Source organism: Lepisosteus platostomus, chromosome 14 (assembly GCF_059453375.1).
Source record: "Lepisosteus platostomus isolate fLepPlt1 chromosome 14, fLepPlt1.hap1, whole genome shotgun sequence".
NCBI lineage: Eukaryota > Metazoa > Chordata > Actinopteri > Semionotiformes > Lepisosteidae > Lepisosteus > Lepisosteus platostomus.
The window spans coordinates 40,646,694-40,662,783 of NC_142624.1; the positions used below are offsets into that span (position 1 = coordinate 40,646,694).

At 36.2% G+C, this 16,090-nt stretch overlaps 1 protein-coding gene across 4 annotated transcripts in view; it reads left to right on the top strand.

The window, feature by feature from the left end:
- The window catches only part of LOC148649503 (low-density lipoprotein receptor-related protein 1B-like), a 469,917-nt gene that overhangs the window by 303,625 nt on the left and 150,202 nt on the right, over window positions 1–16,090 (top strand). For all 4 annotated transcript variants that reach the window (XM_088606296.1, XM_088606292.1, XM_088606294.1 and 1 more), the window contains 3 exons: window positions 9,418–9,558; window positions 11,906–12,031; window positions 12,154–12,285. In XM_088606296.1, the coding sequence (XP_088462422.1) occupies window positions 9,418–9,558; window positions 11,906–12,031; window positions 12,154–12,285 (399 nt within the window). The remainder of the gene's footprint in view (window positions 1–9,417; window positions 9,559–11,905; window positions 12,032–12,153; window positions 12,286–16,090) is intronic.

Here is a 16,090-nt window from a genome sequence, read left to right on the forward strand (position 1 = left end):
TGCACTGCTATTAATGAAAACTTATGGCCCATCAGACAGAACATGGTAAGCCCTGGAAGAAATCTCAGAAGAACAATATGCAATGGAAAAAAGCAATTTCATGTTACATTAAAACTGACGTTGTCTCCCTACACAGTTTCTTCTCATGCTAATTGCCCACTTAAATTGATAATTGTAATAGTTAAATTGCACACTGGTGCTCATTTTCATGAACAAGGTTTTAATTAGGGGGTGATATAGGCTCATTATCAAAGATACATTCAAACCTGTGCAATTAAATAAATGGGATGGTGGAAATAGTTTCTTTGTTGCTTCAACATCCAAATCTGTTAATAAAAAAAAAACTATAAAGCAAGGTTTTCACATCTGAAATGTCTTGATTTGGGAAGGACAGTCAACTACAGTAGTCAATGGCAAATCCTAAGGAAGCACAATTTGTACATATGACTTTTCATTTGTTTGATAGCATATGTTAATTTGTTTGCGTTTCTACTTTTATTCATTATTATTTATCATGCACATAATATGTATTGGACTAGGTTTACTTCCAGTCAGGGGATTATACTATTGAACGATGTGAGAAATTCTTTAATTATGGTGTAATTACTCTGTAATTTACATGCAATTAATTCCTATTATAGGAGATATCATACGGATATCATGGTAAAAGTGAACTGAATGCCCATTGCTCCAAAACATTATAATGGTATTATGGAAGTATAGGCACCTAACAATTTTCAAGTGTTTTTGCATCTCAATGGTGTCATTATCTTGGCTGGAATGTAAAATGCAATTCCTCGTTAATCAGGACGGCTGACATCCTGTACTCCAGTCACATTTTCATGCATATGACAAAGAGAAATGTATTTATTAACCAGTCACGTTTTTTATTGTATTTATTAAATCAGTTTATTTTTTATATGAAATATTTCCTGGGCTTTTTTTTTCTCATCTGCAGGACGTGTTTAGAGACTTACAGTTGCTTTTGAATGAAGAAAATTTGCCACCTCATCTGGATTTCATCTCTGTGACATTTGATTGTTGTAACTCGTAGTCGTGGTTTGTTTCTAGACAAGCAAAGCTTTATATTATTTTGCATATGTAAAAGCGATATTTTTGTTTCTCCCTGTCACTAGAACCTTAAAAATCCCAGTTTCTCAAAAAAGGGTAGGGGACAAATTTCCCATTGGCCTTTACCTATCATGGCCTCCTAATAATCCCCATCTATGTATTGGTTTTAATACTCTGTCCTCCACCCCACTGATAGCTGGTGTGTGGGGAGCGTACTGTCGTACTATGGCTGCCATCACATCATCCAGGTGGGGCTGCACACCCCATTACCTGTAAAGCGCTCTGAGTGGAGTGTTGCATGGCTGTGTCTTGCTTTTGCACCAGCAATTATTCTGATAAGCTGTGTAAAAGCTGTGTAACAACAAGAGCTTTAAAGAACTTCTTCATTTATATTGGAGGTAGCTTTTATAGTGTGGCTTTACACAATATGCATATACAATTACCACTGCTGCAAAAGTGCTATTTGAATAGTGTATTGTGACCACTGTATTGTAGGTAGTAGGGAATATTCATACTCATCAAGATCTTCATCCTCTTGAAGTGTTCTCTGCTAACATCAATGTTTCTAATGCACATTTTCAGGATCTTAACCAAAGGTCTTTATAGTTTTATCGTGTTACATTTTACTAATGTAAAGTATTATGTACTGTATATTGTGTATATAATACTCCACCATGTTTTGAATATATAGAGTATCTCTACACAAAGGTTTTTAAGTGAACACTACCAGAATGGGGTTAAGTATACAGTATGTCTGTTCTTAAAATACTGCTTGCTGACATATTTATGTGTTGATGGTGGAAGCTGAACTGATGTTGCATACAGCAGATTTAAAATCCCACAGACATAAATTTTAAACATAAAGAAATGGAACCCAATACTTCTCATAGTGAGCATGTTTTAGATTGTCAGGCCACTAGCTAAAACAATCTGTCTTATTCTGTCCAACTTTGGTGTAGAAAAATGAAAGTTTGAAATTAACTTTGAAGAAAAAACACAAGAAAAACTAATTAGCAGCTTAAATAAAATAACAACATATAATTACAACCTTTATGACAGAATTCCATTGTAACACTTTGCAGCTTAATGCTGGCTGATGAATTATGCAGGGGATTCGCGAGACCCTGTTCATTTACTGCTTATGTAGCAAATGAGTCTGTCTTACTTCCCATGCATAGATCTCTATCAGCTGTCGACCTTGTTAACTTGGCTCAGTCTACTCCAGAAACATCCATTATTTCACAAAGGTTTACAAAGATATCCTCACCATCATTATACTATTAAGGCATTAGGATAAAAATGAACTGTGCCATATCACTTTCATCATTGCTTTCTGTGAGTGCAAGAAAAAATGTCAAAGCTTTTTTTATGGATAAACAGGGTATACTTAATGTCTTCAGTTCTTCATATGATTGTACATAAAGATGATTTACAGAAATGAAAGGATTTCTCTTCTCTGGGCAGACCTCTTCACCAATTTAAGTCATGCACCGCTTAACACATTTTCCAACTGTTCACTATCACTACTGCAACATAAGAAAGGATGACAGATTCTCCTCTCAGCTCAGTTTAAACATGTTTTCCTGCATTGATATTCAATTTTTAAATCTTGCAATTTTGTCACATTGCATCTTTCCTTGCAGACTACCAGACTTTTCATTCTGAAAAGCCTCAAAACATCAGAGAACATTGTATCCCTAGAATGCAGACACAGATTTGTAGCAAATGAGATAAACAGCCTTTTGCTCATACTGTACAAAAAATAATCATTTGTCCACTCTTGGTTAAACACCCCTGCAGAGAGAATTGATTTTCCACTTGCCCTTCAATTGAAGGCTTGAATTTAATAAGTGCTTTATTTATGAGGGCAATGCTATTTGAACATCTTTTCAATACCTGACTCGTATGCAGTATTTGCTAATTTGACAAAATTACCGTGGTGGCTTGTCAAAGACATTAGATGATGAATATTAGTTCCCTATGTAGTCAACAGATTGTAATATTAAAACAATGAACACCGAAAACAATTTTACTCTTCAATAGTTTTTGCCAAATCACCACTTTTTAAATTAAATCCAGGCAGAATATTGCCTGACAGGGACTGAGAGTATTAATCCTCAGATTTCAGTGTAAGAAAAACAGGAATGCAAAATCAGAGACTTTCTCTGGCTTATGTTCTTGTTCTTGAGAAGTGCATGATGTACCGTAAGTAAAATTCATTTGGTTCACCACTGGCAAAAATGTACTGTGGGATGGAGTTAGCCCTGATTTAAAGAAACCAATTACTGTGACCTGTGACCTCGCCGGCATATTTTACAATTTAGGAAGAAATCTGAGGGGATAGTTTGAAGCCAAATGAACACCTGAAAAATATACAGTACAAGCCTCAGACAGAGTGCACCCCAGTCAGGGATCGAACCCTGGACCAAGTTCTGTGCTAAATGTCATGAAACCAGATGCAGGATTCATAAACCATGTAAGATAGAATGCATTGATTCACAATAAATTAAAAGATAGCCAGCATTGTTCCTCAGCTTTTTAATCATTTACATGGAGTATGTTTTGGATAATCTTGTCAGTACAAGAGTCATGGCTAGCCTGTGACATGCAACATATTGTAGTTTGATTTTCGCCCCACTGATAATTCATTGCAAGTGCAGAGTTTTTTTGTATTGCTTTATTTAAGGATTACTGCTGGTATCATCTTTGTGGAGCACTATGTGTAAATTGAAGAAGATTGAGATCTACAAGTCTTTGACCTCAATACCTCCATCTTCTTGATTGGGAAAGAATTGATGAAGGGATTTACTACTGAGCCTCTGGAGGACATGCTATCTATTGCTGTGTTAGCAGCCACTTTAGTTTAGTGTGATTATGATGTTATCATGGTGTTGTCATGTTCTCCTCAATTATTTCCCCAATTCACAGAAAAAAGTGTATCAGACTTGACAACCATGGGCCCAGAATGTGTGGACCAGATAAGATAACATATAACTCATATTAGTGGGGCTCTTCCAGAGGATAACAAGAAAGAAATCCTACCAAATATAAAACTTTTAAAGATCTCATTTGAACATGTTCTACAAATTAGTATGTCATACTGTAATAAAAACATTCAGTATGAATATACAGAAAATTCAAATAAATGACTGAAAGTAAAGATCATGTTATCTAGATTATACTGTATACCTGTGTGCCTTTAATGTAAAGGCATCTCAAGCACACATTTTTTTATTTTTTTATTTTTAAGTAAACAGCGACAGTAGCCACCAACAGAGGCTTTAAGGAACCTGAATGCCGAGTGCACTGTGTAAAAAAGGGATCTAAAAAATCACAGCTCCCTGAAGGTGTCATGGGAGCCGGGTAGAGTGTGCAATAAAGACAGTATAATCCGGAAGAGACTGGAGACGGACATCAGGAAAAGACACACAAGGGTTTAATTGGTGCAGACAGTGAGTGGTGACAGCTTGTGATCGGGTGCACTGGGGAATGAATAAAGGTAACCAAGTCCAGGCAAATCCAGGGGGGTAGTCAAAGTACAGTCCGAAATCCAGAAGACGAAGACAAAGACGATTAAAATCCCCGGGCTTTTAAGTAACCAAGGTTACCTAAAGGTAACCAAGACCAGGAACACAAAAAGATAAAAACATGACGGGACCAGGCGCTCCGAACCCCGGGCTCAGAGGTCAGGATGTCGGGGAGAAGGCCTGTGCCCTCAGGCTACCTCTAAGCCTGGTGGAACGCGGGCCTTCGGACATCCATCTTCCAAAGCTGAGCCTGGAACAGCGGAGACGCTAGGCTTACAAAGCAAAATATAAATGAGACACACCGGGAGATAATAGAACTAAATGATTGATGTTGATCTCATGTTAAGATTACTTTTACTGCAATGAAAATACAAACAAACTGTACATACAGTAGCAAAGTTTGCATAGATAGTGGCTGTGTGCTGTTCTGGATTGAAATTGACTACTGCAAAAAATGACTTTGCAAAAAATCATTTTAACACCCATGTACTGTGGGTGGATCTATATGCTAGCTGGTCAAGTTGTAATCACTTTTACTGTATGTGAAAGATTGAAGAAAGATGTGGTGAGCTAGCCTTAGCCCTGTTTAATGATGTGCACAAAATAGTGCCTGAGGGGGAGATAACAGCAGAGGAAACTCTGGAGATAAAGCATGCTCTGCTGTCTAAGTACTGCATTACAGTACTGTATGTTGAAATACATAAATGTAAACGAAACACAAATTAAAGGTACAGTATGAGTTTCTGTAAGCAACTTTGAAATGGATTTGCCCATTTGATCTATTCCTCTCGAAAACGTGTGTGTGGGGGTGATCCTCACTGCTAAATGTAAAGCTGATGAGGCTCTCTGCACTTTACACAAACCAGCAGTGGTAAACAACTACACAGGGCTGTTCTGGTCTATATAGATGGGCTTCAGATTGTGTAGAACAGATAACTCTGCAGCTGACAATAGAAAGAAAACCTATCTCAACTGAATGCTAAGTACTGTACATTGTTAACAAAACATATAATGTACTGCCTAAGCTGTTTACCCAGAATAAATCTTTATACACAAGACCCCATTCCTTAAAATATCTGTGAAACTATGACTCCCAAAGTGATATTGTCATTGGTTACCTACCATCAATGCTCAAGTGATACTGATGCATCTTACATTAATCTGTTCTTACAGTATCTTGTTACCATTGGTGACAGTGCATCTCTAGTAACAATTCCCATACAGTATTTACTGTTAAAACTTGTGAAAGTGCTCATTCTGTTTACAAATTCTTTCCTGTGAGAAGCTACTGTATACTGTGACCAATGTGATGGATAAGTGTATCTTATATGGGAACACTGTTTACTTTTTGTTTAATTTAAGCTGATAAGTGAAAGGAGAACAAACGGTCATTTAAAATGATGACCTAGAAACCTGTTCGTACTGTACATCAAGGCACTGACTGAGTTAAAAGCCTTGCTCAAGGGTACAGCAGCATCCTACCTATAATTTGAACCCATTGTTCACTGGTTGGGCATCAGTAGATCAAACTGCTGCACAACACTACTGCCTTACAGTGACTTTATATGTGCTAAATGGAATTTGAAATTTCTTTAGATGGTTTTGCTTTGTAGTGTTGTAAAACTGCCAGACCTATTTAGCGTTCACTTTCTCAAAATATCTTTGTATTCCAGTATGTTTGGTTTAGATGAGTGATAACATATCATCATAAATCCTATCAGGGAGGAAAAAGACATTGTGACAAAGACAACTGAGGGCAGTAGTAAGATTATCATGAGTCAAGAAATTGGAAAAGCTAAGAATTAAGCACAGTGCTACTGTATTTATAGTAAGAAAAACCTATAGTATAGTATTGAGTTCAATTGATAAATTTTAAATTCCATAGGAAGAGAGTTGGACAACCCAACCTCTCAGTGAGACTCTCAGTTCTTTACATTAAGTTAATAGTTTTGTTCAAGCCATGATGAATGAAGATGTGGATGATCAGGTTAATTTACTGATAGTAAGATTATATAAAATAACTTAATTTGACACTTTAGACTGGGCATTTTATTAAGTGCAATGACAGTTCTTAAAAGGCTGTGGTGGTGTGTACAGTAGCCCACCAAGTAACAGCTAATACTGAGCTGGGTTGGAGCAGAGCTCAGGGTTTAAGTAGGCTGGAGAGTGGGGGCGTGGTGATGAAGGAGTACTGGGATTGGCTAATGAAGTCTGGAAGATCTACGCCTCCCCTGAGAAGATGAGGTTTGATGTAGCGGTATAGGTGCCCTCTGGTGGCTGGATGCTGGTACTGTAACAACCTCCTGTTCTCAGTTTTTCAAGTCAAAGGCACTTCCAGGTACTTTCCATTTGTGTCTTCTGCATTGTGTTTCACTTTTGATTCTGAATAATTCCACTGTGTTTGTTTGTTGCAGCCTTTCAGGATTGTAAATACAGGAATCAGATCCGCTTGATATCATTTCTGTTCTGTTCCTTCTGCCTGTCAACAGAGAGCATTCCTTTAAGTCCTAGATTATATTTGGTTGCTCTTCTCTGAACTGATTGAAAGCAATATTTTTATATCATGTGGTGACCAAAAGTATTTCACTATTTTATTGCACAAATATAACATAATTTCTATGACCTAGAGTGTTGATTTTCAATGTCCTGATCAACACTTGAATGTCTTTAACACATGGCCATAATTTTCTAATTGTTACTGTTTTGCACAGGTTATGTGTTAGGAGTTTTTCCCCATTCCCCACTTCCAATATTTAATCTTATTTATTATATGCTATATGATTTTAAAGGTTTATTGCCTGTTCTGTTTTTCTGTGGATACTATTATTGCAGTATAAAGATTTTAAATAATATCATCCAATTTAAGACTTTAGTAATTCCTGAATTATTATGTTTTCTGATAATTATAATTACACATTTTTCATAGTGAATGTACATTTCTCATTTTCGGTTAATATTAACATGCATAATCAACTTCTGCATCCAAAGCAGTCCACAAATAGGTAGTACAAACAGCACAGGGCATTAATTATTAATACATTATTTCCACATTTTAATTAATTTCATGGCTTTCATCTCACTGAGATCTTGGGAGCTGTTTGTGAAAATACCATTATCCTTAATTATACAATCAAAAACACAAGCAGTCACTTGTACAAAAGATGTACTGTATGGGGTTTTCATTTTTTAGCCTTTCATTTCTCACATGGAGCCTTAAGACGCATGCTGCATAGTGACCTGTGGTGTGCACGGAGTCTCAAGACGCCGCTCTCTCACCTTACCCTGCTGTAGCCACTTCAGCTCTGAGGCAAAAGCTTACTGTCGATCGGCCTGCGAGGGGCTGTGCTTCAGTGACTTTTGGACCACTGAGGCAGTTTACACTCATTGCTTTGTCCTGTCTCTTGTGCTGTAAGCGTATAATAAAATTCCTAAATGGGCCAGATATCTTAGGTTCTTTCTTTTCCCCCAGGGAAGAGACTTTAGAGGCTCTTTGAATATTTTCTTTCTATGCTTTCAGACTCACTTTGCCAGCTTCCAGAACAATCAATCTAAATCTTTCCCCTTTTTTATTGCATTGGCGGAGTAAAGCTCTTTTCACATTCATATTGGCCTGTATGTAAATCGACTGATATACTGTATATTTGTGTGGTGTCCCTCACTGCATTGCATGCAGTACAGTATGTTTCACAAACAAATACATTTATTCCCAAAAGACAGGATCACTGCCAGGAAGCATACATGGGCTTAAGTTGTGAGGATGTGTGAAAATATATTATTTTCTTTGATAAAAAAAGATAAATAGGGAGCTTTATCACCCTTTAAACCTATTTGTCAATAACTCAAAGATGATTGAGTGATTTTTAACTGTTTTATAAGGGTCATGTTACTTTTAGGTTTTAATAATGTTCCTATTTTTTAACTATTTTACTTTAAGAATGTGATACTTTTGGTTCTTTTTTGCATTTGGACTTCAAATCTCCAATTTAAACTAATGCATTAACCATACACAATGACCTTTTACAAGACTCTTGAGAATTTAAAGTTAATCCTTGCTCCTGGTCCCCTTGAATATGTCTCCTCTTGAAAGTTCTGTATGATACATTAAAGATGATTAATTAGAAATTTAAATACTGAGATATATATTCAATATCATGTATTTAATGATGTACATACTGTATATAAGATAATGTTATTGATATTAAGACTATAAGCTTGTGGAAACTGTAGAAACCTTTTTTTGTGAACATACAACAGGTTAACTATGCTTAATTTTTAGGTTCTTTGTTCTAGTGAAACAGGAAAAGGTTTAATTTTTTTTCTGCAAAATAGATATATTTTGCATATAAAGCTATTTTTTCTACTTGCAGTTTAATCTCACATTCCATAACTTCTGTTTGTGTGTCTACTGTAAATGGGTCTACTTAATCATTTGTGTTTCAAAAACAATAATGCATGTTTATTAAATGACACAAGAAAATTCGAAAATCAAACCTTCACTGTCATAATGCATCTGCAGTTTATTCCTCCCATTCTTGCTCATGTTGTATTGTTTGCAGCGCTAGAAAAAGAACAAGTTTATTTTTACCCCTTCATGTGAGGAGTGACATTAGTTGACAGAACATAATGTGGTAACTCAGATGTCTCAGAAAAGTACAGTATCTGTACAGGTATCATAGTGTATGTATGTAAAGGTGATGTTTTAACAACACTGTCCGGAAAGAGTGATTTATTGAATTGTGTATAGAACGTTCCTGAATGCAAGAGGCACCACTTGATCGAACAAGTGCCTCACAGTCTTTAACGCTGAGCTGTGTTCTAGGTGGGAAACTGTGGTGGGCGGATGAAAGCTCAGCCCGGCTTGGCACTGTCAACAAGAGAGATGGGAGAAACCCTGTGATTCTGAGAAACAAGACCTCAGGCGTGGTTCACATGAAACTATATGACAAGGAGGGACAGAAAGGTAACACTGGCTTTGTTTCTATTGACTACATGAAAGCTCGAAAGGTAGATAAAGTTAAATGTAGAAATTTAGACCTTTGAAGCCCTAATTGGATTTGGTTTGTGTGTTACACATTGTCACCTTGTTAATAGACTTAATATGTGGGGCAAAAATGTCCTTTTAATGTCATGGTGGCTCACATATTTATTAGTGATATCATTAATATTATAAATCAGTTTTTCTCCCCTTCTAGTTTAATCTTTCCATGAGCTAAACGAAATAAACGTTTGTAATTTTTCTTGCTGAAAGACATTGTGCATTATAAGCTAAATCAAGCTTGAGGATCTCACATAAGCTGCCTGAAACCAAAGCAGAAATGCTGTAACCTGGTGAAGTCATAGAGTGATTGACTATTACTCAGCCCTCTTCCAGTCAAGGAGATGAAACACCTGACTACAGACACGTTAGCAAAATTTGTGTTTCTGATTTTTGCATTGCTCTGAGAAACTAGAAATGGAACTAAACACCTTTTAATCCATAAAGCATGGTTTGGAGTTTAAGTACAGTGGAGGCCTGGCCTTCAATTTAGTGAAATATTGGCAGAATCATCCATATTAATGACGGGTCCATTAACAGTGTTGCTGCAGATCCCTTAAACGTTCCATTAGTATAAAAAATGGCAATTAAGGAGTCTTTAAGGTAAATCTTTTTACTACCTCTCCAAACTTTCTCAGACCAATTAGCTACTTCATTTATCTTTTTGACACAGACCACATGGGAGTAAAGCGATGTCTCATTACTCTGCTTCAAATTAGCCATCTGAGGTGCCTGTGATGAGGTGTCTAAGGAACAGAGAGAAGTACTTGAGAGGCTGTTGCTTTTAAATCTCAGATATATCCCCTGCTTGTTTTTATGAAGGAAGAAACAACTTAATTAAAATCAGTTGAAAAATAATTCCATTTGGTCCAGAGATAAAATAGAATTTCCTGGAAAATATTTCATACAGTATATCTTTAAGAGAAAATGTAACTTTAGAAAGCACCACCTTTAATTTGAAAATTATTTTAAGCATGTAAAGTAATTACATAATTGCACAATTATGCATGCACATGGGTGCACAGTCTATATTGTAGATAAAGGTGCCAGTATGATATGGATGAGTCACTGAAAAATGAAAAAAATCCTCTCTCTTCCACAATGATTGATTATGAAAAAAAGTCTGATGGCATATTTTTTATTGTACTTCAAATGAACTGAATCATTTGGGTGAATAATTTCTTTACCATGTAGCCCAGCTTTATCTTTAATTAGACTCCCAAAAGCCTAGAGCTTCCATAATATTTAAGAACACCTACCCCTGATTTTGTTATGTATGAAAACTGAATTATATTTAATTAAAAGAGAATTTAAAAGCTTTACAATAGAATTTAAAGTTTGTCAGCTTATACCTAGGAGGAATGACATCAGTGATTAATTTTGTATGAATTGTACTTTATGATATTCAGGATTCACAGTCAAATCTATAGAACAACAAAGCATACTTATATGTTTACTCTTTAAATGAATAAATGGATTAAGTAATGTGTATGGAAAAACTTATTTCAACCCTGCTAAGAGCCTTATCAAAACCTACATAAATGGCTTTTAGCATCCAATGGATGGTATTGATATAATTACTTATGTTAATTTAATATCCAACATAGATTTCTGAAGGGAAATTGGTACTTTTTAAGAAATTGCATAGCAGAATACATGTAAAATATTACAAAATGTTTTATTGTGCCGTCTGATGATAACTTAAGTAGATTTATATCTTCCATGATAAATACGATGTACTGTATAAAGTTAAAATTGTAGGATTTAAATGAAAGAATGTTCTGTTCAAATTGTACAAAGCATTTCTTTAAAGGCTTAATTTAGAATATTTTGGTCACTGCTGTACAAAAACTATTGCAGTGCTGGGATGAATCCAGAAGTACTGTAAGCAAACAGGTACAATCTTGGAGGATCCTTTCCTCATACAGAAGTGGTTGTATCCAAACTTCTAGATGATTGCAGATAGAATTTAGCCCTGGGGCACAGTAAACAGCAACTATAGAATAAAATCCGTAGGTTCCATTGGAAAGGTCCAGATGTCACTTACTAGTGTTACTGATGACTTATCATAACACTAATAAGAAATGGAAATGTTACTCAATTTATTTCATTTTAACTAGATTTCACAAATTAATTTTGCACAATCCTTATCTTGCTATGTAGACATCCAGTTCTCAGTTTGATGTTTTTAAGGAAGGAGAAGCCACAGGTCTGGGTGAGATGCCCAGGTCTCCTCAGAGGGGTTTATGGTATCACCTTGTTTTTCCTTCAGGACGAAACCCTTGTCAGCTAAACAACGGAGGCTGCTCCCAGCTCTGTTTGCCAACATCTGAGAATTCCAGAAGCTGCCTGTGCACTGTGGGCTATAGCCTGAGAAGTGACCGCATGTCTTGTGAAGGTAGAGGGGAAGTTAAATCCCAAAAAACCTTGCTTTGCTTCAGTTTGTGCCTCCAAAAACAAACAGAAAAATATTTGATTTGCTAGAAATAAATTTTGCACTCTTCTTATTTTCAAACAAAGGCCTTGGATCCTTCCTGATGTACTCAATTCATGAAGGAATCAGAGGAATCTCTTTGGACCCCGGTGACAGTACGGAAGCTCTAATGCCGATAACAGGAACCCTGTTTGCTGTGGGTGTGGACTTCCATGCAGGTAAATCAAGTCATGTTTTAAAGGGTTTGGTGACCATTTGCTCCAAACAATGTTGTTGGTACTGTCAGATATGTTTGTGATGGAACTCTTACCACTCGAGCTGTGAAAAGCTTGTTTGTATCTAGCTATCCCAGTGACTTACAGTATACAGTAGTGCGCCAGAACGCTCCCCACACACCAGCTCTCAGTGGGGAGGAGAGCAGAGTGATGAAGTCAGTACAGAGAGGGGGATTATTAGGAGGCCATGATTGGTGAAAGCCAGGGGGAAACACCCCTACTCTTTTCAAGAAATGCCCTGGGATTTCTAATGACTACAGAGAGTCAGGACCTCGGTTTTACGTGTCCTGCGAAGGACGGCGCCTTTTTACAGTATAGTGTCCCCGTCACTATACTGGGGCATTAGGACCCACAGAGACTGCAGGGTGAGCTCCCCCTGCTGGCCCACTAACACCTCTTCCAGCAGCAGCTACTTAGTTAATTTATCATTTATAAAGAAGAATAAGAGTTTCCTATAATAAAAGAAACAGCAAGCTCCTTTAACAAAGCTCAAACACAACTAGAATCTGGTTGATGTGAACAAGGTCCTCTCACCTGGCACACATTTCCTTCTCTTTCCTTGTGTCACTCTTCCTTACGTGTTCTTCTCCTGCTTCGTTACCTGCTTCCTCTATCCCGGGTTTCTCACTGATGAAGACTCTTAATGATTAATGACTAATCAAGAACTAAATTAACCACAGTAAACCAGATTCCTCTTGATCTGTTGTCTCTCAGGCAGACACTTCAGTATTATCTCATTGTTTCCTAGATCCTGAGAGACTTCAACAGCCACTTCAGTAGCTGTAACTATATATATATAGTGTACATATATGCATGCAAAGTGAGTAGTATTTCTTTCTATAAAATGGAAAGTTAAAAAATGTTTCAGCTGTAGAGTTGAGCAGTTGAAGAATTGTGTTTTTTTCTTTGCATTGTTAGAAAGGAATCAAGCAATGTTCCTTTGCAGCATGCATGCTGATGCAGCTCTTCACTCAAGCCTCTCTCCATACATGTATATAACTGTTATGATATAAAATTGTTTCCACTCACAGATGTCTGTTATGCTTAACTGGGGCAGCAGAAGGGTTTTGTACAGTATGCATTAACATAGATTATCATTTGGTAAGGTTTCAATCACACAACTTGTATTATTATACAGATAAGGGTAGAAATCACCCAGTTCAAAGCTGTACTTTATTAACTCTGCTATATACATTATAATATAATTTATTTTCTAAGGATAAAACTTCTCCATATATGAAAACATTAGGCAAGTGTGATGACTAGTGCTCACGTTTTTGTCAAATAATTGTTCTAATTGTGCTATTAGTCTAAATTTACATTTCTTCATTTGACAAATGTTTTTATCCAAAGTGACTTACAATCGCATTTTTACAAGAACACATCCAACAGTAGCAAAAAACAAAAAAAAACTCAATCAGAATGCACAAGGTGTCATGCAGATGTCTCCTTGTTTATAATATATAACTTCATCTAGACGAAGGGAATCTGCAGGAATGATATTAATCGATGCTATACTGTCCGGTACTATCTGGGTGTCTGTGGAAATGACTTCATGTAATTCTCTTGTGTTGCACATTAGGAATTGTAGTTTCATATATTTTTGTTCATATATTTGGCTTGTGTCACTGACATTTTATTTACAATACAGTACGTGCTATGAAGGAAATGCTTCATGTTCAATTTTGAATAGACTGTTTCATAATACAAATAGAGCTGGACCAGCTATTCAAAATGATATCTTAATGTAACCACAAGAGTTGCCAGTTTAGCTATAAAAGGGAACATAACATTACAAATAGTATATATAATTGTTTGTTTTTCTTTGGGTTTTTTCTTTATTCAAAGAAAGGTGGAATCCAATACTCACACATAATGCATACAGTAAACGTATTTTGAGTTTGTGGCAATCTGCTTTATGTGGTCATGAGCAGGAATTTAGCATTAATAAATGTTGAACAGTAATTCTCACAGTGTGACCTGATGAACACCACTGTTCCACCCTATTCTTGCCTGTGGATAACTGCACATAAAAAGTAGGTTTCTAAAAATGTCAGTTGTAATAATTGTTCTGTGTTTTTCTCACAAAGTAATTGACATTTGAAATATGGTGTCGCAATATAAATGGATGTATAAATGATAAAGGTAAGGTAGTGAAGAATGTGCAGTCTTGAACCTCAATAATGCAATGCAATGTGTCTTGAGGGTTGCATTGTCGCCTTGCAGTGGATGGTGCAGGTGATAGGCCACACTGCTTTTATAATCCCTGATGCATGAAGAAGCACAAATCAGAAGCTCATTACGCTCTTTATTGTGTTTATGATGCCCACTTTGAGGCTTAATGAAAAACTGATATAATTATCAGTCAAAAGAACACTGGGCCAGTTAGAATGAAAAAAAAACATGAAAGCTCTTTTCAAACACTGGATTTTTCCGCTGGTGGCTGTGTGGACTGTGTGGACAGTATGTTACTTCTTCTCCCTCCCACTTCCTGGCTCCCCGGCTTGGGTGCAAGTACACAGTTTATTCCACTTAACGCACTGTACTGGATATCTGATGAATTTTAATAAAACAATATTTTCTTCTCAGTTTAATATCTGGTAAATGTAGTGTAATGAAAAAATAAGTGTAAATAGTGTTATAACGCTTTCGTGGTTTAATTGCGGTGTACCTCGTATGTTTTTTTGTTCATAGCTAGTGACAAGTACATTTTTTCCCTGAATTTCAGGAATTACCATGTTGTGTTTCACACCAATGTGCTGATCTGCCTTTCAATCATGCTCTCCTGCAGGCCACCCCTCAGGCTTTGTTATATATTTTGACTACTTACTCTGGCTTGAGGAGACAGAGACAAAAGAGGAATACATTTGACATTTCTTAATTTTCCAATTCTAAAATAAAAAATAATTTTAGTTTTTTAAAGGATCTATTTAAAACAGCACAGGAATCGTCTCCTTCACAGTATGTAGTTTTTCATCATGTATGAGCTGAATACATGGAGAAAAATATATATTTCCCCACGTGGCACACACTTTAAGGAATTCCATGATGTACTGTAATATCCACAGATATCCATTCAGTACATTAACTACAGTATTACAAGTTTTGCAGACTGCCTTCATTGAGATGCCATGACTTACACCAGTTTTGCGAGCGATTGTTAAAGTGATAACAATTTTTTGAGCAGTACATACAGTACTGTACCTTAATGGCAAATTTCAATATTAACAATTGAATACACATTTAATACTGTACTGTCTGACAACCACATGCAGCTGTAGTAGTTTAAGGATTTGCTGTACGTCAAACTGCAATATTAACAAATTAAGTTTTGATTAGTTCAATGTCACTCCATTCAGTGTTTTCAGAGAATTACTGTGAAACCAGGCACACTGAAAAACCAGGGTTCTATCCAGGCCCTATTCATGACGTAATCTTTTCAGAAAAAAAAACTGTATAGCCATGTTACATTTTAAAATGCTAGCTGGGATGGGTATTTTATATGATTATATAATATATGTACTGTTCTATTTTCAAGAAATATGATTATTAGATTTAAAAAATAGATTAAATGAAGTAGCTGTTTCAGTTACATCTAGTGGAACAATTGCCCCTAGCAATCTTCTATGAGCAGTGAAGGGCTGAAACACAATATACTGCAGTGCACTTTCCACTGACATGACATTTGATGTATATTCTAGATGGCTGCATCTGTACAGTATATACTGTAGTTTGCTTTTGTGGTGTA